The 22,151-nt window shown below is 45.8% G+C and overlaps 1 protein-coding gene across 2 annotated transcripts in view; it reads left to right on the top strand.

Annotated features, from left to right (window-relative positions):
• Positions 1-16,888, top strand: part of EFNA5 (ephrin A5) — a 292,897-nt gene extending 276,009 nt beyond the window's left edge. Inside the window, exons 3-5 of one of the 2 annotated variants that reach the window (XM_004009108.5) lie at positions 6,592-6,657; positions 7,091-7,171; positions 12,417-16,888. In XM_004009108.5, the coding sequence (XP_004009157.1) occupies positions 6,592-6,657; positions 7,091-7,171; positions 12,417-12,538 (269 nt within the window). In that variant the 3' untranslated portion in view covers positions 12,539-16,888. The remainder of the gene's footprint in view (positions 1-6,591; positions 6,658-7,090; positions 7,172-12,416) is intronic. The other variant, XM_012179028.4, reaches the window with a different exon arrangement.
• Positions 16,889-22,151: the final 5,263 nt, after the last annotated feature.

The raw sequence follows: 22,151 nt of genomic DNA, 5'->3' as shown, positions 1-22,151 counted from the left end.
TTTTTTTTTTTGGTCCCTGTTACAGCTCCCTGGTGTTGAAACCAAGATTTAGCTTACAAACTGTGCTCTACCCTTATTTTATTGTTGGAAATACCCCTCTTCCATATATATATATATATTTTTTTTAAGAAACATCTCCAGAGCCGTATCTAATATTTACATGATATTTTAACTTTCTGCGCCTTTACTTAGTAGCACTGTTTCCAAGTTTTACATCTGGGGCTTTGACCTTTAACCTGCAGTGACTTAAATCTTGAGACACTGAGGGCTGCAGGAGAGGAACCGGTTGAGTGGAGGAGTCAACGGCTGAGGTTGCTCTTAGGATGCAACCTTGATAACCTGGAGCCGAGAGCAGGGTTTTAAGTCATGTGACTCTTAAATCTTGAAAGGTATAGGCTGATGAGACGTATTGCCTCACAGCTGGTGATTTTGTTTTTAATATGAAAATTCGGTGTCGTGCTGCTTTTAAAAAAAGGTAGCCAGCTGCAAGTTGTTGCTGGGGTCTTCTTTCAAGAGGTCTAACTTTTAAGACTTTTTCTGGGGATCTGGTAACCATTTTCCAAGAAGTCCATATGGCTTTGGTTAATCTCTACCCTATTCCCACAACTTCTGTTCCCTCAACCCACACACACAAAACGGATTTCACTGATTCACTGACTTCTAAGAGACATTTTCAGTAGTACCGTTTATTAAAATGGGCTTTACTTTTCCAGCATTTATTGTGAAAAGAATATTAGTGCTTAATTCTGCCGTCACCTGTCTAATTTACATATATCTGTGTGGTATGTTAGACCGCAGGAAAACCTACGGAGGCAAAACAGCCTGTGCTAACAACTAAGAGCCTATCCTTTCTTTTCCCATGCACAAATTAAGAACTACTTCCTGTGGCAAACAGGATGATGGAAAACTTCATTTTTAAGCCATCCCCCAACCATACTCATTTCTTAGGGGAAAAAAAAAAGCAGCTGATTCTTTTTAAAAATAAAAATTTCTAAAGTACCTAGATGGACACGGGACACTGAAGGGGGATTTTGGCCTTGGGAATTAAGATGTGAAGATGAGTAAGGTTAGGCCAGGGGCTTCCCTGATGTCTCAGATGGTAAAGAATCCGCCTGCAGTGCAGGAGACCTGGGCTTGATCCCCGGGTCAGGAAGATCCCCTGGAGAAGGGAAAGGCTACCCACTGAAGTATTCTGGCCTGGAGAATCCCCATGGACAGAGGCTATAGCCCACGGGATTGCAAAGAGTAGGACACTACTGAGCGACTGACATGCACGAACAAGGTCAGGCTGAGGAATGATAAAGCAGACGAATGGGTACCGTGTCGGGCCTGAGAGTGTGAGGAGAGAATGAGCGTCTCGTCTCTCTCCTGCTAAACTTTCATCAGTTCTCCTGAAGGCGAACGTTTGTTACCTCGATCACTTTGAGTTGCTTAAACTCTCATAATGTTTACGTTTAATCTGATAGCCTGTGTAAACATAATGGACAGTTTTTTGACATGAAGAGAAATGTTAACTTATGAGTATACGTCCTTTGGTTTCTGGTGTTTTCAAGCTGCCCTTAATGTTGTATTTCTCGTGTTGGAGGAAAGGCACTCTGCGATTTAAGTGGACATCCTGTAATACCAAAGCTCCTTCAGGTCCGCCTGGCAATTTGGAGCTCACCTGAGGCACCCTGCTAATTATGGAGACCGCACAGGGATGGCTGCATGAGCAAAACCAAGCTCAGCGGTGTGGGGAGGAAAATGAAAAACAGTTTTCTAAACGCTGGTGTGAAAACAAATAGAAGTGTCTTGTAGCGTTTGCTCAACAGCAGTTTATAATTACCTCTCTTCAAGGGCCTGTTTTAAGTGGACTCGTGACAGGAGCTCGAAAAGTAAACTCGTAAGGGGTGCAGTGGTCCAGACGTGGCGGCAGCATTGGGGGCGCTGCTGTGTGGGAGCCGGGAGCCCGGTGCCCCGCAGGCCTCACACGGACGGGCATGGAAGCCGCAGGGGTGTCTGCACACAGCCCTGTGTCAGTTAGCTCGTGAGTAACCCATCACCCCCAAGGTTGTGGCTAAGGCAGCATCTATTATTCTTCAGAGTTTCTGGGGCTCAGGAATCCAGGGGCAGCTTAGCTGGGTCCGGGTCTCTCCCGAGGTGATGGTCCCTGGAAGGCTCAGCTGCAGCTCACTCACGCGACTGTCAGCTGGTTCTGTTCCTCGCTACTTGCAGCCCTGAGGTGCCAGTCCCTTGCACGCTCCTGGCTGGAAGTCTCTCTCTGCTGTGGCGTGGGGGCCTTTCCAGTGAGAATCTCACAGCGTGGCACCTCGCTTCGGGAGGGGGCAGGAGTCCTAAGGAGGAGGGCACAGCCTTTTACCGGGGAAGCACAGAAGCGGCAGCCGTCGTTTTTGCTGTGTTCAGCTCCTTAGATGCACGGAACTCGGTCCAGCCCACTCTCACAGGGAAGGGAACACACAGAGCAGGCACGCCAGGCAGTGAGCCTTGAAGCCAGGGCAGAAGTGGCCTGCCCCAAAGATGATGCCACATCCAACCGATGGGCCCACAGTGAACTGTGATGTGAACTATTCAAATGTTTGCAGTGCTCGAGTCAGCCTTCGGAAGTACTGGTTTGGAGGCATTGAACCTGGTCCCCTTTAGGTATCAAGCTGGTTGCTGAGTGCTGAGCCACGCTCACCTGAGCCCCAGGAGAGCAAGCACACAGGTCTTTAGGAATGGCTGAAGTTTGGGCTCCTGTCTGGGGTCATGGGACAGAGCGTGGGGTCAAAGAAGAGCAGCCCTTTATTAGCAGGATGCTGTAAACTCAAGAGAACCAGAAAGTGACGGTCGCTCAGCTGTGTCCGACTCTGTGACCCCATGGCCTATACAGTCCATGGGGTTCTCCAGGTCAGGATACTGGAGTGGGTAGCCTATCCCGTCTCCAGAGGATCTTCCCAACCCAGGGGGAGAACCCGGGTCTCCTGCATTGCAGGCGGATTCTTTACCAGCTGAACCACAAGGGAAGCCTGGAGAACTGCAGGGCCCCTAGATTCTTCATTATGTGGTGTGAGGCTGGGACTGGTGCTCTGCAGATCATTGAGGTGATTGATTTGTACGGTTCCCATTTGGCCATGGAATGGGCAGGTGTGCTGGTTTTAATGGTCCCGGAACCCCTACTCCCAGCCCGACTCCAGATGGACAATTTCAGCAGTAAACTGAATAAAGGCATATGAACTTGGGTTATGTGACAAGTGTTTAAGACAAGATGAACTTCTCATTTTAATCTGACAAATTTTATTTTTAAAATCCATGTCTTTCTTTTAAATTGAAGCACAATTGATATTACAATGTTGTGTTAGTTTCTGGTATATAGCAAAGTGATCCAGTTTTATATATAAATATATACATATATGTTCATTTATTTATAAATTATATATATCATTTATTTATATATATATAAATGTTCACTATTTTTTCTAAGGAAAGCAACATAAGAATTTACATATAAATTTTAACTAAAATAGGGTTGATTATAAAGTGATTTCTCTAGAATCACTGAAATTAACTCTACCTACCTCCTGACAAAAGCTGGGCACATTTTCAGTTTTTACTTATATCTGTCCTCAATCAGAGAAGGCAATGGCACCCCACTGCAGTACTCTTGCCTGGAAAATCCCATGGATGGAGGAGCCTGGTGGGCTGCAGTCCATGGGGTCGCTAAGAGTCAGACACGACTGAGTGACTTGACTTTCACTTTTCACTTTCATGCACTGGAGAAGGAAATGGCAACCCACTTCAGTGTTCTTGCCTGGAGAATCCCAGGGACGGGGCAGCCTGGTAGGAGGCCATCTGTGGGGTCGCAAAGAGTCGGACATGACTGAAGCGACTTAGCAGCAGCAGTCCTCAATCTTGCTCATATTGATCCCGAGAGAATTTTCCCTGTAAATTTACTTGTGTGTCTATTACACTTTTCAATTTCTGTGGGGTTTTTTTGGTGTGTGTTTTTAGTGCTTGTCTCTGCTTTTCTGTGACCAGTAATCTCATATCACTTTATATCTTCGAATATTACTAATAATTAACAATCACTATTTGCAAGTGGTATAAAGGCACCCTCTATTTGTCAGCCAAGGGATGTGGGAGTTTCTTAACCTGGAACATGACGTGGGATAAAGCCACAGTCCCACTGTTTTTAAACCTTGAATAAAAGGTTGAGTTATGCGGGTATACGGGAAAGGTTTTTATGCATTCTGGTGTTATTTTTGTTTTGTAGTGTGGTAACTAAGGAACCCCATGTAATCCTGACTTCTCACGGCACACCCTCTCAGGCTGGCGAGAAGGATGAAGAGGTTATTTCACAGGTTCAGGGCAGAGGCTGTGGAGGGAACTGACCTAACTTAACCCACGCTGTGCGCTCACATGCCTTGCTTCTAGTCCTGGCCCGTCAGCCCAAGGGTTGGAGTGTGACAGTCCGACCGCACCGTGAGGGGTCTGTCGTGTTAGCACTGTCATAGAGCTTGTCTGGTGATAGAGAGAGGTGAGGAAGTAATAGAGGAGTCCGGTGGGGAAGGGCGGTCTTTATTTTGGATAAATAAGTGCACTGTACGCTCTTAATCCGCAGAACAATGGAGCTCATCCAGTAGCTAATTGCTCCTCTTTGTGAACTCGTGAAAGAATTCTCCAGTTCTTGCCTAGACAGAGCTTATCATGTGTTGGTACTATTCCCATGTGCTCCAGTGATTTTTATGTCTGGACCAATTGGATTTCTCATACATACCTATATATATATCTGAAAAACTTGTGCTGACTCTAAGAAGTTCCCCCACTAGAACAAACATTTAATCTGGCCTTGAGCTCCTTGTGTCTTATAGTGTCGTCAGTAGAATGGGCTGTTGCATGTGGCAAAAGCAAGCACGTGAGGCTGGGAATAAGCTCACCCCAGCTCAGAAACCAGCAGATTAGCAGCGTAAATACCCACGTGTCACTGGTCCACACCACCCCTCAAGAATAAGATATCAACCATCTCAAGAACCCGTAGTTTTTCTAATGGACTGGAATCACCTAAGGGCACTGTATTCGTCACATGCATGCTTGCAGTTGGAGGTCCACAGGAAGGACACCGTTTCCTGGATCAAACCACAGAGTGCGAGTATTATACCCTAAATAACACACTAGTTACTGTAAATGTCAGTGGAGGGAGTTTTTCCTACTTTGATTTAATGAACGCCTACGGCAAAGCCAGCTGTTAGCACTTCTTAACTGCCTGTCGGAGCGAATGGGAAGATGGGGAGGGCTGAAAACGTCTCTCCTGTATCTACTTCGGTCTAAGAATTAAAGAGTTTTCAACAGGTGTTAAAGAGCGACACCAGGGTCCCTTCCAGCTTGATGTCCTTTGGGTGGTGACTTGATCGGTTCTCCTCCAGGGTGTGGGCCTGGAGTTACACAAGGAGATGGTTGGAAAGTTAGTCTTGAATTTTTGCCGCTTGAATCCTCTCGCCTACAAAATCAGCATGTTAATTTTCTGGGTTCCCCCTGTGAGGGACAGTAAGAACAAAGGGGTGAGAGAAGGCACACCAAACACAGAGGAGATTACCAAACTAACGGAGCCATGTGCGTTTTGACTGATAGCATCTGCTTTTTCTGAACAAAGGAAACACTTGAAGCAGACACGCAGGGAGGGAAGTACGCAGCTCCCATTGCTAATCGTCGTCATTTCTAGGATGCATTTGTAAACATATGTGACTGTTAAGGGTCTTACTGCCTTGGAAGTCCCTTTGACATTATGCTGGGCGCACTGAGGGGAGATAATCTTTCAAACACAAGGAAAGTTTACAGTCTGATTATCTTGAAAAGGAGAAGAAAGTTTCTTCCTCAAATGATTTATAACTTGAAACATGTTGTCATGTTTTGGTAAGCCCACTTTATGAATTCCATCCTTCTCTGTGGCAAGCCTTTAAAAAATAAATGTACCATTGCAACACGGCGCTTTCTCAATAGCATATTGTACTTATAATCGCCTGATGGAAGTTGCTGGGCTCGGTTTAGTCATATAGAATGTGGAGCCAAGCTCGGAGTAAAACCTCTAATTGAATTACCTGCAAAACACTGACAGACAGGCTTTCAGGACAGACGAAGCTTTGCTTTCCCCAGCAGAACTGGGTCATGTTTAAGTTGGCCTTGTAGCTGTCGCGGACTGGTTTTTACCAGCACGTTCACCTTGCGCTCCAGGGGTGTGTGGGCCCTTTTCCTGCAGTAGAGGAAAGGGTACCCCAGGGACTCACGCTTTATCTTCTTATTGTAGAGAAAACTGATTACAGAGCTAGTTAAACGGCAGAGACTTTGAAATAAGGATCCAAAGTATCTTCCTGCAGATTACCAGTGTTCTTGCGTGATTCTTCATCTCATGGAAAGGAACAGATAGGCTTAGGAAAGCAGCCCTTTTCTCTAGCCATTAGTGTCCATCTAAGAAGTATCTCTGTTTCACCTTCTGGGAAGAATTCAGAGTACTTCCCATTGTTCAGGAAAGAATTTGCTGTAGACACTTTGCATTTGAAAACGAAGAGTAATCTGGTCCTGTTCTCTTTCTCCCTCGCTCTCTTTTTGTCTCCCCCACAGCCTCTGCAATCCCGGATAACGGAAGGCGGTCCTGTCTAAAGCTCAAAGTCTTTGTGCGGCCAACAAGTAAGTTCCCGCGAATGAGTGTCTTTGAGGGTGGCTTCACTGCGCATGCACTATTGTGTGGTCTGGTTCACGGCGGTAAAACTGTTTTTTACTGTAAATCCTGTGTGGTATCTGTTTTGTATATCAACCTCCATGTTTTAGTTTCCATCATATTTTTTCTCATCGGTTTTTTTTTTTTTCCATGATGCTTTTAAGTACACAGCAGTTGCTAACTTGTTGTTTCTCAGACTGTTGTACGTGCACAGCAAATGGGAACAATTCTGGCATTTGGATACATGCCACTGATTGTAAACCAATCTCTCCATAAATAAGAGGAAAAATTAGAAAGAAAGAAAGCAAAAAAAGAAAAGAAAAGAAAAGAAAAGAAAAAGAAACGGGAGTTAAAGGGTGTCTTCACTAACATATTTGGCTGTTATCTCTATTTTTGTTATAGATAGCTGTATGAAAACTATAGGTGTTCATGATCGTGTTTTCGATGTTAACGACAAAGTAGAAAATTCATTAGAACCAGCAGGTTAGTATGCTTAGAGAATCTCTTTTAACAAGTGCATCTCTCTGGTGCCTCCGTCCTTTTTTTCCTTCCTTCCTCCCTGCATGTTTGCATGCCGTAGCTGCCCTGCTTTTGCTCATTGCTAGCGATGCTAATGTTCCTTATTTCTACCTCATTCCTCCAGTCTCTCTGTGTAATTAATGCATGTTAGACAAATTACGACTTTGCTTTTCTCTTGACGTGGGTTGGATATAACGCAGCACCCTAGGGTAGAAGCCCCATCAGAATGCTACAGTCTCACTTCTTTGTACCATACCCTCTGAGCATGCTGGTGAATCACTGTGACTATTAATGGACCTGTTTTCATATAATTCAAAGAAAATTTCTACTGTATGCGCTTATAAAAATTTCATATTAGATCCCAATCTTCGGATAAAAGTAATCAGACTGTTGCACAAAATAGCAACTAATTCAGCCTCTCTAGTTTTCTCTAGAAATTCACAGGCATCATTGAACTGCTCTGAAGGACTTCATTTTATTTCGAATATTATCTGTGCCATTGTCAATAGAAGTAGGCCCGAGAAGGATAATCACGTTGCCTCCTAACACCACAAATTCTCGCTCCCGCTGCTCCCACGAATGTATCCATGGTAGTCTGTCGTGCCAGATGTGACCCTTGATTACCGAGGCAAGACAAGTATTAAGGATAAATAAATTTTTCTACAATTTTCATCTTCCACACACCCAAACTTCCCTGTCACTATGGAGAAAAATAAAGCCCACTGAAGGACTCACCGAAGCATTTGCACTGCAGCTTACTGTGGCTAACGTAAATCTGTAAAGTCTCCATTTATTGGGTCATGAGCTCAGTCCGGCTCTTGACTGCAGTTAGGCTGTGAGGCGGGGGCGGGGAGCCCCCGGGGAGTCTTCACTGAGGTGTGCGCCTGTACACCCGCCTACCTGTGGCTGCCTTTCCTCACCCGCCCTGCTCGAGAACTTCACTCATGTCCTTACCCATCTCCTGGGACTACCTCCAAGCTTAAGTGAAAGTCGCTCAGCGGTGTCTGACTCTTTGTGACCCCATGGACTATACAGTCCCTGGGATTCTCCAGGCCAGAATACTGGAATGCGTAGCCTTTCCCTTCTCCAGGGGATCTTCCTGAACCAGGGATCGAACCAGGATCCCTGTAGGCGGAGTCTTTACCAACTGTGCTACCAGGGAAGCTCTCAAAGTTTGAGGACAAAATTATTTCCTCTTCCCAGAAAGGCATAAGCACCCCCCCCACCCCAACCTGTTTGCAGTGGGACTTACCTTTCTGACGGCCTTGGACAGGAAACAAGTGTGACATCTGCTTTATCCTTTGAGTACTGTTGCTGGGACACACGGTTGGTGGGCCTTAGGGAAATATCCGAATAGACGTGGTGCCTCCGGACACACAAGAGCCTCCACATTGTAACTGACGGGAAGAGTCGGGCTTTCTCTCCAAGCATTTCTGTTTCTCGAAGGCAGGCCCCTTGTGCAAGGGAGACGCATGTACAATGAGCTCTCAGAGGCCTTAGCGGCTCCCCAGGGATCCGTTAGCTGCCTTAGAAAACTTGCAAGGAATGAGTGCTGACAGGGAGACATTTTAATTGTGTCCTGGAAATCTGGAAGCATTCCTGTGGCTTTTCAAGGTACCAGACCCCTCCCAGGCTTGAGGCTGTGGGCCGTGGTAGGACCTGTGAGTGAGCGGAGGTCTCTTTTAAGGACCCTGGAGTCTACAGTCTTCCTTTAGTAACTGAGCTGGTTATACCCAGAGCCAGGGGTGATATTCGTATTTCTCAACTCCCATTCCTACGTTAGTATAAACATAGGACTCTCTTACCATTGCTTGACGGAGATGTCCACGCAGAGAACTTGATCATCGGGGCTTTGTTCACAAGTTGCGTGGAAGCTGACTGGTGGCGTTGGGCATGTTCCAGACATAACTTACCCTGAATTAAGTTTTTCTGATGCACGCTGGTGCATACTGTAGGCAGAGCTTTCCAGTAATCTTTTTTTTTTTTTCCAGGTAAATCCCACTGCCCACTGACTGTTTAGAAGTATAACAGATTGCATGTTTTTTCTTTTTTATTGGTAATAAAGAGTCACACAGAGGACCATTTCAACATTAGGAAAATTACCTTTGAATTCAACTAATGATAAAAGTGCATGATCCTAAGATGCATTCATATGTGAACCTATTTCACAGTCTTTGGGGGAACAGGCTGTGTTTTCGTTGGGCGTTTAAATCCATAACAGCCCCCAAATCTAAGCACTCATAGCTGATACAAGTTTGCAAACCTTGGACAGACTGCGGTCAGACCCTGTGTGTTGGGGATGGCTGTGCAGGTGTACATGTAGGAAAAGCTCCTTGGGGGCAGTGAGGACTGTATTTACGGGCGTTCTGGTGAGCATCTTCACTAAAAAAGTAAGACAAGGTTGAGCTATGATCCCCGGCTCTATGAATACAATCACAGACTTGCTACTTCCCCGAGTGCCTTAGGAAATTCAGGCTTGCAGCTCTGCCCCACGGTGTTGGACGGTTGAGTGTAGACCGACTTCATGAAGCCGGCAAGGCTGGAAGGGTCCCGCTGCATGTTCTCAGCAACGCATACTAATTCACCTGTCTTCGGAATGTGTCCCTCTGTTTGTTTGCTTGCACACTCTGCCTGCCAATTTCCTGTCATCAGGGATACAGGATGATCTCAGGGCAGAAATACGCCACATAACATGCTCCGAAACATCGCCAGCATTCTCTCAGTGAACCGCCGAAACCCTCGTGGTATGGACTGCTGTACCAGGAGGCGAGACATGATTTGGCCTCCAAAGAGAAGTGTTTTCTTCCTCCAAGCCACGCTCTCTGTTTCCAGTTTTAGAAATTCTCTCATGTTTAGGTGCAGTTTCTATTGGGCTAGGTTTGGCTTGTGACTTCCTCTTTAGAATTCTGAAATTTGCTCAGACTTCACCCAAATGGCAGCCTAGCTTTCATCTCGCTTCCTGGAGGCCAGGGCATTGCCCAGCACCGAGGACCTGTTTAATCACAGGTTGCTCGTAGAATCCCAAGCCAGGACTAGCGTGTTACGGTGAGAGAGACAAGCCCTGATGCCCTAAGGGACTGAGTTTTTTTTCCCCCTTTGAGGCCAAGATGGTAGTTTACTGGTTGGTGGCTTAGGAAGAGATTAGGCTCCAAAGGCACATTTGGTCTTGTGGCTCCTCTCATGTGAGAAACCAAAGTTTTCCTCTCAAAGGTCTGCAAGGGTCAGGCCCCTGTCTGTGCCGTGGGGGCCGAGAGCATGGCTAGCCCTCGCTGAGCTCCCTGACCCGGTGGGGACGGTGGGCCCCCTTCAAGCTCACTGAGCGTCTACCTGTTACTTGGGTCCCTTTCATCAGTGCACGACCCAACTTTACAAGGAAGAGGATTGGGTAATAGGTTAGTGAAAGTAAGACGGAGAGGAACCCAATGGCTGATGTAATTTCAGGTCTATCAGTACGAGTGGTATTTCAAAATGAACCCTTAGAATGCTCAGGGTTTATGGTTCTTTCATAGTTAAGCCCCAAGTCCTCTGTTATTCCACATAACAATGGATTGGTGCTCTTACGACAGTGATTTGGATTTTCTTTTCAGGGCTATTCAAGGGCATTCACATCCACCTCCTAACTCCAGATTCAGTGAATCTGCAAGGCTACGAGCAGGGCAGAGTCTACAAGTCTTTGACTACATCACGTGGGGGCTTTCTCTTCCCCTCTGCATCCATTTAACGCCCCATTCTTGCTTCCTAACCTTTTCTAGTCTCCTCAGCCAGTAGGTACTCCATGCAGGTTTGCTCAGGTCCAGGAGAGGAGAGCAAATTTGACACAAGGAAGCAGCATTTTCTACACGTGGGGACAGCAGCATTTTCTACACATAAGAGCAGAAGCCTCAGCGCTGAGAAGACACGTTTCTAAGTTGATAGAGAGAAAGTAATGAACAGAAACAGCCCGGGAGCGCCCAGCTCGAGTAGAAGCCAGCCTGAGGCTAAAAGGCAGTCGCTTTAGGACAAATAACAAGGGAGGGTGCTCTACCTGGTAAAGAAGAGGCATGTGACGTGATGTGAAAACAGAGACGCATTTAAGAGAGTGACTCCATCCAGGGGTTGGAGCTGGGGTTTAGGGATGACCCTTTGAGGTCTGCAGAGATGGGAACCACTGGACAGTCTCACTTGGTGCTGTTCCCCACCCTGCCGATCCCTAAGCTCCGACAGGAAGCCCCACAGATGCTAAAATGAAATCTACCAGAGAACCCCGCTGGTGGCCCCAGTGGAGTTCAGGGATCATGGCCAGTGGAAGGAAGGAGGCGGATGACATGAGAGCGTGCTGAGGTCCTCCTTGGGTGCTAATTGCTGCAGAGTTCCTGTCTCCAAGTTAAGCCTGTTAATCATGCTGCTCCGGAAGGCGGTCCAGAGTCAGAGGCAGTCTTCCAGAACACTTGATGGCTAAATAAAAGAAGCTTACTTCACTTAATCCATTTTATTTAGGGGGAAATTTGCATCCACGTTGATGATGTATGTGCCCAGCTTCAGCCTGATAAAAATAGTCAAGTTCAAGTCATTTAATCCTGAAGATACAGGGTCTGTAATAGAAATAGCACCATAATTGATTCCTAATGGTAGGCAAGCCAGCGGGCACCGATTTATTTAGGCTCGGAGAGCATCACATATCGTTGAGTTAAAATGCTCCTTTATCATTTAATTCTTCATCTTTGAAAATGCATCTAGACGTCCAGCAACCAGGCATTCAACACTAATCCTATGAAACCGCTGAAAAGAGGGAAAGGGGCGTCGCGTTCCGATTAACCACTAATATGCCAGCATTAACTGCGTCCTGCCGCCCCCGCCCGGTTACTTTCTTCTCCCTGGCTTGGTGGGTTTAGAAGGCCCGCTCAGACGTCAGGTTTGCGCATGGTGTGTTTGACTGCCAGCGGGCCAAAGCAGCTCACGGGCCAGAGGTTACAGCGCATGCACGTTTTTCTCCGCCTCAGTTTTTACGGAAAGCGTTCATGTTGCCGAGAAAGTCCAATTTTCTCTGCCTCTCCTTTTGTTTGCTGTAAATAATGAGTGATTATGCAGACATGAAAGTCAATGGTGGCGCAAGGTTCATTACCCTACTTTGCAGAGGGTGGCGAGGTCTGCGAACAGCAGGCTGCTGCTGCAAGAGAGAGTTATTAAGGATGTGAAATCTCACTGGAACGTGTGCTTTCTGTTTGAACAGATGACACCGTCCATGAGTCAGCCGAGCCATCCCGTGGCGAGAACGCGGCACAAACACCAAGGATACCCAGCCGCCTTTTGGCGATCCTGCTGTTCCTCCTGGCGATGCTTTTGACATTATAGCACAGTCTCCTCCCGTCACCTGTCACCGAGAACATCAGGGTCTTGGAACGCCAGAGATCCACCTAACTGCTCATCCTAAGAAAGGACTTGATATTGGTTTTTTCTTGGCAGATGTCAGATTTTTTTTTGTTTTGTTTTGTTTTCTTTCTTTCAGCCTGAATTCTAAGCAACAATTCGGGGCTTGCGGGGGTGGGTGGTGGTGGTGGCGTGCTTTAGTAGTTCCCGCCTTCCTCACCCCCACCCCGGCCCCTGCCCTCTCTCACCCCTTTCCAAATTGCACGGACTCCAGATGAACATGCCAGATTGTGGGAGGGACCCCAGTGGGCGTCCGCTCCTGTGCGTCCTCCTGAGAGCGCTCCCCCGCCACCAGTGCGCACGGGGGCGGGGAGGCCCGGGGGGTGTTCCCTGGCCCAGGATGCTCATGCCTTCTTATTCGGGACTGTACGTTGCAGGGCACAGTGTCAGCGTGTGGAGTCCAGAGGGGAGGTATTAAGGACAGAGATCAGATTACACCGTTTCCTCTAGGAGCGCATACACACACAGGCTTCTCAAAGGTTGAGACACTGGTTTTTTTGTTTGTGTTTTCTTTCCTTTACAGGTGACTGTCTTAAACCATCCTTGGCAGCAAAACTTGTGCTCCGTAAAGGAAGCCTTTGGGCTGGGAGGCGGGTCAGGGGCCGAATGCTAGCACAGAGCCCGCGAGAAAGCAGAAAGCTAGGCTGGGTGGGGAACATGCGCGTGTGATGAGTGCCTCTAATTTTTTTGGTGACTGGGCAGTGCACACCAGATGATTTTGGTTTTTTTCCTTTGAATACAGATCACCATGGTGCTACAACCTTTTTTTTTTTTTTTTAAGAACCTGAAAGAGGCATTTTTACGAATAAAGTGACCTTCCCCGAGGCTGAGAAGCCAGGGTCGATGAGTATATTACCGAATAGCTTTGGATACTCCTCTGGGGGACCACGTGTACCAAGGAAAGGCTGTCAGGGGCCAGAGGGGACGAAATTTGGCTTTGCTGGAGCGCCAGTGTGGTGTGGCCTTTCCCCGACTCCCAGCCCAGTGCCCACGCTCGGCTCCGCACTCCACGACTCCGGCGCACACCCCTGCTCCCGGGAGAGTCAGTCTGTACTACTTGGGAGGGCTAAAGGGAAATTTGGAATAAAGATTCCAAACTGTGGAAAGAGAAAATTCAAGAGTTGATTTTATATCCTTTCCCTTTCTGATACAGCCTGAAGCCTAGGGGGAACATGTGTTTATCTGTGGGAGATAAACAGGATGGAGTCCCAAAGACTTTAACAAAATATTTTTTTAAAAATCCACTAGAATAGAAAATACATTATTTAGATATACTTTATGCTGAGAGTGAGTATATATGCTTGTCCTATTTAAACTTGTGAGAAAAAAAGTGGTATCCCTTGATACATTTAGAAATATGGGGGGTTATCTTGTTTCATTGTGGGGGTGGGGCGAGAGGATAGTAAATCAGCCAACCGGGATGTTACCAGGAAATGCAAGCCTTGGGGGTTTCTACTGCAGAGGGTGTCAGGAACTTTGAACTCCGAAAGCCGAGACAGGGAAAAGTGTCAGACCCATGGAAAAGAAATCAAGCCTTTTTTTTTTTTTTTTTTTTTGCTATGGCAGGACACATCAATAGAAACCATGCCTTTCAAAACAAAACCAATAAAATGCAAGGATCATGCAAGATGTGAAAAACTGGAAGCATTCCAGCACAATATGGATTTTTTAAAAAAATTTTGTTTTTAATGTACATGTTAAAAAAAGGGGGGGTCATATTACGGACAGACTTTATGAATGGGAATTTGCTAAAGAACTGTGCGTAGTTCTCAATTAGAAAAATATGTGAATGAAAGACAGCTGTAAAGGTACGGCTCCCTGGAGAGTTGTGCACACGTTGGAATGTACTCTGGGCTCACCCGACCCATTTGGAGTGGATATTCAGGCTCCGTCTGCTCACATGTGGAACCGTGTGAGTAGGACTTGGAACCGCGTGATTGCGGTTGCCAGCCTCGCAGATGGAACCAGTCCTGTTCCCCCAGACACCAGGAACGTCTCTGGAGTGGCAGTCTTATCACAGAGAGCAGCCACCATTTCACTGAAACAAAAGTTCACAGCATTGGATTTTTTTTTTTTTTCTTGCATTAACTATTTATATACTCGGGACTCTCAGTAATACTCAGTAATATTCTTTTCTTATTAATAGTTACAGGCTTGTTGGTCCGGTGGGATTTGGGTAAGGGGGGAAAAAAGATACCTTCTAAAATGGATCAATAGTCAGAACCAAAATTATACTGCATGTTGTATGACCGCAAGGAAATCAAACGATCCTGTAATGATTCCAGTTTAGTCATAACTACATTAGCAGCGCTAATTTCATTTTAGAAATGGTGACTTCTGTGGTTTTTCTAGCATTTGTCTCTAACAAATGATGAAATAATTACTCATGGCCCTCTCTGCCATTGTCTTTCATTTTTCACGGTGAAATTAGACCCCTTTACTTCACCATTGTGCCCCAACAGATTAAATGTAAAAGGAAAAAAAAAAAAAAAGCAAGACTATCCACACCAGTAGAAAACATGCTTCTCTACCTGTAAGTGACGTAATTGTAGGTAGCTTGCCATGGAGTTTTCAGGATGATTGGTATCAGACAGTTTTCATTTTGTCCAAAAAGTGCTGGTGGCCTTTTGTGATGGTGTTACAACCCTCAGGGGGCTTTAGGAGGATGTCGACGCAACTTTGTAGCAGCTTTTAATTTCAAAACCAATTCAGAATCTGAAGGGCAGCTTTCACTGCCTCTCAGCCCCAGTTAGTCAAACCCCAGCGACCTTTGCCCCTGGTTGCCAAGGGCTTTGCAGTGTGAAGCAGGGAAATAAGGATCTGTCTGTTTAGTGGATACCGTGTATCCTTTAATAGACCAGGTAACAGTCCGTGTTAGTTTAGGCTATTGTTTTGTACTGTACTTTCTTGGGTGGCAGAAGAAAAATTAAACGTTAAAAAAGAAAAAAAAACTGCGTTCTTTAAACTCTGTATTATTAGCAACCTCTGTTGTATATAGTGTTTGATAATAAAGTATTAATTTGATTCTTATGTCTTTTGTAAGTGAGAACAATAGTCTTTCAGGATACAAAACATGCATTGAGGCTTTGAAACATCCAATGTATACGTGGCTGAGAAGAGTCCCAAGCGGCCTGAGACGCTGCTCCATACAGGACTCACGTGTGGTCGTCGCCCTCCCGATCTTAAGACTCCACCATCTTGGGACCTGGAACAACATGACTTTTTTTGATCAATAGTTGGTCCTCAAAGTTTTCAAGGTCTGATGCTGGAGCCCTGTGGTGTTTCCCGCCCCCAACCCCAGCATGTTGGTCTGAAAGGTTTTAGGGACTTCAGTCACGGTTCTGTGCTTTGCTTTGGTTTCCTATTTGTGGGGGGAGGTTTTCGTAGATGACTGTTTCCATTTTTCTCCAGGAAGAGGCTTGTCACTGTCACCCGCAGCCAAAGCATGGGAAAGACTGCAAACCCGCTCCCGTGAGAAGGTTAGCTGAGGGCTCTTCCTCGCCGCGTCACCGGCAAAGGCAGAGCCGCCGTACCTGCGGGTTTTAAGGGACTTTGTTTTTCTCTGGTGCCTTAGCCACGGCAGCAGCCATTTTTATTAGTTTACCCAAAATTTAAAAACAAAAAGCAGTTTAAACTTTTTCCCTCCATTCATTGCTCCCAGAGCTGTGATCACTGATTTTTTTTTTTTTTTCCTTCTTTTGGAAACCACCTCCACGAAAACCCTCGTTTGCCGACAACCCCCTTTTATTTCTTATCTTTATGTTTTCTCTCTCGCCTTCCTCCCGCGTTTTGCATTCCCCCAGAACCGTGAATGGACAGGTCCGTCTCTGGTTTGGCATCACTGAGTTTTTCCCATGCGTCTGCCCCAGAGCTGCTCAGATGTGAGACAAATCTCCCTACAATGGGCTTGCCCCCATTGTCTGTACAGTGTAATAGATGCTGGCATGTTGGAGGTTGCCCATGAGTCAAAATCCGCTTTCCATGCTTTACTCTCGACACCCCATTGAAGCCACTCATTGTGTGTGCGTCTGGGTGTGAAGTCCAGCTCCGTGTGGTCCTGTGCTTGTACTGCCCGCTTTGCAGTTCCTTGGCACTTACTCGAGTGCTGTTTTGAAATGCTGACATTATATAAACGTAAAAGAAAATGTAAGAAAAAAAAGGAAAAAAAAAAACAATACAAAACACACACAGACAAACCCATAAGATCTGTATTTGTATATACACGTGTCCGTACAAGTATACCTAAATAAAAATTAAAGATTTTCATCATTTTAATTGGAGCCCTCCTTCTACTTCTTTGTTCCTTGAATGACGCCTTTATTTCAGGGGCTACTTGCACTCTGCTGAATTTTTTCAGAATCCTTGTGGATAGAAAAGATAATACGACATGCACAAGAGAAGGCCTGAGAAGGTCAGAGAAAGCAGGGTTCAAAATGGCCAAGTATCTAGGCACATTCCAGTTATTCTGATGAGAAAATGGTGAGATTTCTGCCTTGCCTCAGTATTTGAGCCTTAAAATAGGCACTGTGATGCCCTGCCTCCTAAAACCAGTGTTCAGTGCAAAAGCTAAATACAAACTGTGTTCTTTTATTTTGCACCTGTTTTTTCCACCTCATCAAGAAAAGACAAAAATAATCATTTTACAGCAAATATCTGATACTTCCAAAAGAGGGAATGGCAGTAGTGATAATCACCTCTGTATAATCCTAAGCCACAATTCTCACTACCAAGTAAAAGTAACTTACCACCATGTGACCCTGGGCAAGTCGCACAACATCTTTGTTTCCTTATCAGTAAATAGTAGATGTGTAGAAATGATCTGCTTAATTTTTAAAATATTGCCCTTGCTGGACACTGCCAAGCCCATTCTGCCTCAGACTGATAATGAGTTTTTTGTCTTTGACGATGACATTGCTATAAGCACCATTTGAGAATTTCAGCTGTAGAGGGGAGAAAGCATCAGATGTCTGACATAATGGACAACCTAATGCATTTCAAGACTTGGCTTTAATTATACCATGTTAACATTAAACTCATTGAAAGCTTTTTATTACACTTAATTATTTGACAGGGCACTAAACACTAATTATAACTTACAGTAACCTTTTTTGCTAATGAAGAATGACAGCATTATAGAATGAGGAACAACTCATTAAAAAAAAAAAAAGATGCACTGGACTACCTATGTGATATTTTCAAACCAGAACAGCATCATGTGGTCATTCTCATCATCGCCATCATCATCAAAAGCATTGAAGTGGTCATGACATTGTGCTCAGCGCTGTGCAGAATGACATTAATGTTTACAACCTGTACTTGTAAAGTTTACAGCGTAAGGCAGACATTATGTGTCAACGTAACATAATAATGATTTATAGAGAAGATAAACAAGTCAAGCATTTCTATTCTGCCTGAATGAGAGGGGAGATAGATATTTTCATAAAATAAAAATGAGATGAGAAAAAAAGACTAGGAAGCTGAAAGGAAATTATACATATAGTCAAAATGGGGTTAAGAGTAGGAAGTAGAAAAAACTCAGTGAGTTACACAACACTGTGGGCTTAACAAGGACAGTGTAATGTGCAAGGGGTAAATTATCACAGCTACAAAGGTGACTCTGGAGAGGAAGAACCCTAAGTATCTCTGACGCAAACCCTGAGGAGGCTGGTCCAGAGAAATCACCATGGTGCCCCAAGAAAGCAGGGAAGGTGATGAAGGCAATGTCAGGTTCTGCTTTAGAGAATAATCATAGGTGTGTTCCAGGAGCCAAGACTGTATCTACACTGAATTGTGAGCTGCCGAGGAGTTCAGCCAAGACAATGCCTAAGTTTTCTCAGATTAGGCCAAAGGGATAAAGTAGATAGAACATCCAAAAGTGGGATCTAAGCTCCTTTGAAAGTGACTGTGAGCCGCTGATTAAAGAGGCCAGTTCTCGACAGATAGTGCTGCACACATAACAGGGAAGAGGGCAGGATCAGAGACAGGACGTGAGCGCTCTGGGAAGAGCCACTCTCTGCTAGAGAGGCCTGTGGAATGCTCGAGTCGCCCGAGCCGTCACACAAAAAGAATCAAAGGAGGCGACGTGGCGGGTGAGGCACACGCGTGTGTTTGAATCTCGTGTCCCGGGGGTGGTGATCCGAGTCTTTCATCTCTTGTTACAGGAGCGTGTGCAACCTAGGTGCCATAAAGGGAGACCGAGATAATTTGATGAACTGCTCACTCACCATTCTAACAGTTTCTTAGGAACTGTTGGTGAAATGGTTTCTTGGAGATTGTTTGCAAAGCCTCGTTTCATATTCTGCTGATAACATAAGCATACTTCAGGCAAGTGCTGGCAGAAATGCTGTGAAAAGCATGATGATTTTTGTACGGTCCCTCTGGAAAACAAGCGCTTCTGAAAATGATTATAAATAACTAATCAGGCCGATATTCTCCGTCAGTTTTTAGTTTGATACGTGCTGCTATATTAGTCAAGTTGTTCAGCAGTTAAATACATATGTGCCTATTTTAAAGATGGAATTGTAAGTACTGATGGACCCTGTTACCAGTAAATGTGCAATAATTGTATGTCCTTTTTAAATATGGATGATGAATGAATGTATTTTTTTTTTTAAGGCAAGAAATTGCATTGCCCAAGGAATTGGTCAAGGGTACCATGGTGCTTTGGGGGAGGTAATTAGCCAAACCACTCTTAAAAAATAGTACCTAAGTAAAAACAGAGCTTGGTGTACAAATGCTGCTTCTGGGCAAGTCCCCTCTTCTCCCTTCCCTTTCCAAACAGAAAGCAGCTTCTGCGCCCTTTCTACACGATTTCTGGAGCAGCAGAGGCCAGGGCACTAAAAGGCCGTGTGAACATCCCAACATAACGACCCTTCTGATGTTCCCATCGGAGATGACCATACTGTCTTCCTAAGAGCCTCGGCACACGCTCAGATTAACACACGAATCTTCATTTTAAAAAAATCGCCCCTAGTTCCATTCTAAGTGTCCCGTGAATTCTGCCCTCTTACTCCCAGCAATGGCATTGGTTAGGGTTCACCCTGAAGGAAGGTCAAATAAAAAGAACTTTCAGTTCCTCTTCCTGATGTCTGTGTTTTGACTCAGTTTAATTCCTAAATGTGGGGGTTTCTGGAATAAAAAGAAACCATTTTAGTAACACAACCCGTCCCACAACACCCTGGGACGAGGATGCCGGCGTCAGAGCCGTAGTGGGGCCGTGGCAGGACCTGACGGTGTGGGGTGAAGGCAGTGCCGCCCTGATGCTGTCGGTCAGGGTTAATTCAGGAAAATCCAGTCGAGTGGGTGGCTGTCTGAGTCAACAGTGTGCCTTGAAAAATCCTGGATTTTTAGTCCTGCTTATTCAAGCAAGAACTTCACGTCACTTGGTAACACATGGATGCCTGTCGGTTTTGACAAGAACACAAAGAGAAGGACTCCCCACCCCTGCCCCCGGGAAAAAAAAAAAGGCCTCGCAAAGAGAGTACAGCGGTAAAACAGAACAAAATATTTTTGCATGCTGTTTTGGTCACAAGTGCCAGGGGTTCCCTCGGTCTGCATTTTTCATCTGAGATGCAGGTAGCCACACAGCATGGAACAAGTCACCCAAATAAGACAAGAAACCTGTTTCTTCCTACACACTTCTCAGAAAGTGCATTTCATCAACATCCTAGTAGCCTCTCCTTTTTCGTGTTCAGAGCTTATTCTGTTGGGCCAAACAACACCACCACCCCTGATTTGTGTAGCACAGAGCGTGGGACACACAACGCCTCTGAAATCTGTGCTCTGCTTCCCCAGATCTGGACACATTTTCTGCAGCAGACAGAACAAGAAGATCTGTGTCTCTTTTTATTCTTTGCTAAAGACGGTGTGCCAGCCAGCAAGCTGACTCCATTTATTTCTCCTGCGGGGAGTCAGCATGTTCCTTCTCCTAGACGATGCAGGTACTTAAAATAGTAATACGCTTGGTGGTTTATTGAGAGTATTTCATCCCAAGATCTTACGGGCATGAAGAATAAAACATAAACTAATGGCTCCTTCCAACAAGCTTGGGGAGAATTAACTGGAGAGGAGGACAGTCATCCTTCTTCCCTGGAGACGCGAGGAGGGAGCGCCTTAAGGCGGTCGCCCAGGGAAAGGACTGGAGTCAAGCTGATCCGAAATTTGGACAGAGGCCTCCAGTCTGTTAGTCTTCATTCCTAGGAACGTGATTAAGAGCTCCGGCTGAAGGAAAACAAACGACACGCTTACCCCGTCTTGGAGAAGTTTTGAGCGCAGTGCGGTTGGGAGAGGGGCACCAGGTACCTTCCCCAAACCCTCTTGTCCATCAGTCGGCTGTTTTATTGGAAACGTGGACTTTACCAACAACGCATTAACTCCGTGATTTCTCAAGATAGCCCCAGTTTCTGTGCCCAGCCAAACCTATCTAAAACTCAGGAAGCATTTAAGAGAGGAAAAATGCGTGTCGTCTCTTCTTTCATTAAATTTCCCCGGCCCTGTAGACGCACGCTCACGCTTGTACACTTGTTTTCTCTGATCTTATGGATTCACAGCACTTTTTTTCTTGACATCATCTACTCTCTGCAGTGTAAGGACATGGAGGGTCACTTGCGATATATTTAAACTTCAGTCTGATAGCATCTAAGGCCATAGGGCCAACACATAGTGGTTAAAAGAAATGTTGTTAGGGGCCGGCCGGCCAGGCCCCGGGGTGTTCACACATCTGACCGCAGTGCAGACAATTCCCCCGAGCCCAGCTGTAGAGGAAAAGGACCGGCACTGGCAGGGGGACCCACTCGGCACTGTGAACACAGGGGTCTCTTTCTCAACTCAGCTGACTCTCCCACCCACAGAGTTTCCCAAGATCTGGAGCCGTCCTGACGTCCGTGTTCAGGCCCACAACCTCCTTGACCAGCCTAGCTGGCTAAGAATGAGGATGAGGACCACAAGGACTAGAGGATTTGGGTCTGGACTCCGAAGGCCAACTAGCCAGGGCACAAGGATCCGCAGAGATGCCAAACATTCACGCTGGTCTGGGACTTCCTTAAACGCTCCCTCCAAGTTCACCTTACCTTGGGCTTCACTGGTGCAAACTTCCAACCCTCAACTCACTCCTACTTCACAGTTGAAGTTTCGCTGAATCCGAGCACCCTGTGTGCCGTGCGGGTCCTGCCCTTCCCTGGACCCTGTCAGTATTCAACAAAGCAAGTTAATCTCCCTGGTAAGTGACAGCTCTGCCCCTTGTAACTGGCACAGAATCAATTTTTAAACTTGATTTGAGAAGTGAGAAGAATTCGGTACCGGTTTGTGGCTTCATTAGCAAGCTGAATCTGTTTCAGCTGGAATCTGTTGGGCTGTCCTCGTCTCTTCTTTCTACTTTTTTCTTTTCTTCCTTTTATCATTGATCCTGCGCACAGATTTATCAGCTACTCTGTCTACTGAGGACACCAGGCTCCTTTGCTAAGTTGTTCATAACAGCCACACCTATCCCATTGCTCTGGCCCAAACTTCGACAGCTCCATCCCGAGAAGGAGAGGGAAAG

This window comes from Ovis aries, chromosome 5 (genome assembly GCF_016772045.2).
Source record: "Ovis aries strain OAR_USU_Benz2616 breed Rambouillet chromosome 5, ARS-UI_Ramb_v3.0, whole genome shotgun sequence".
Taxonomy (NCBI): Eukaryota; Metazoa; Chordata; class Mammalia; order Artiodactyla; family Bovidae; genus Ovis; species Ovis aries.
The sequence above is the reverse complement of the archived record's forward strand: the minus strand, read 5'-3'. Positions and strand labels throughout refer to the sequence as shown.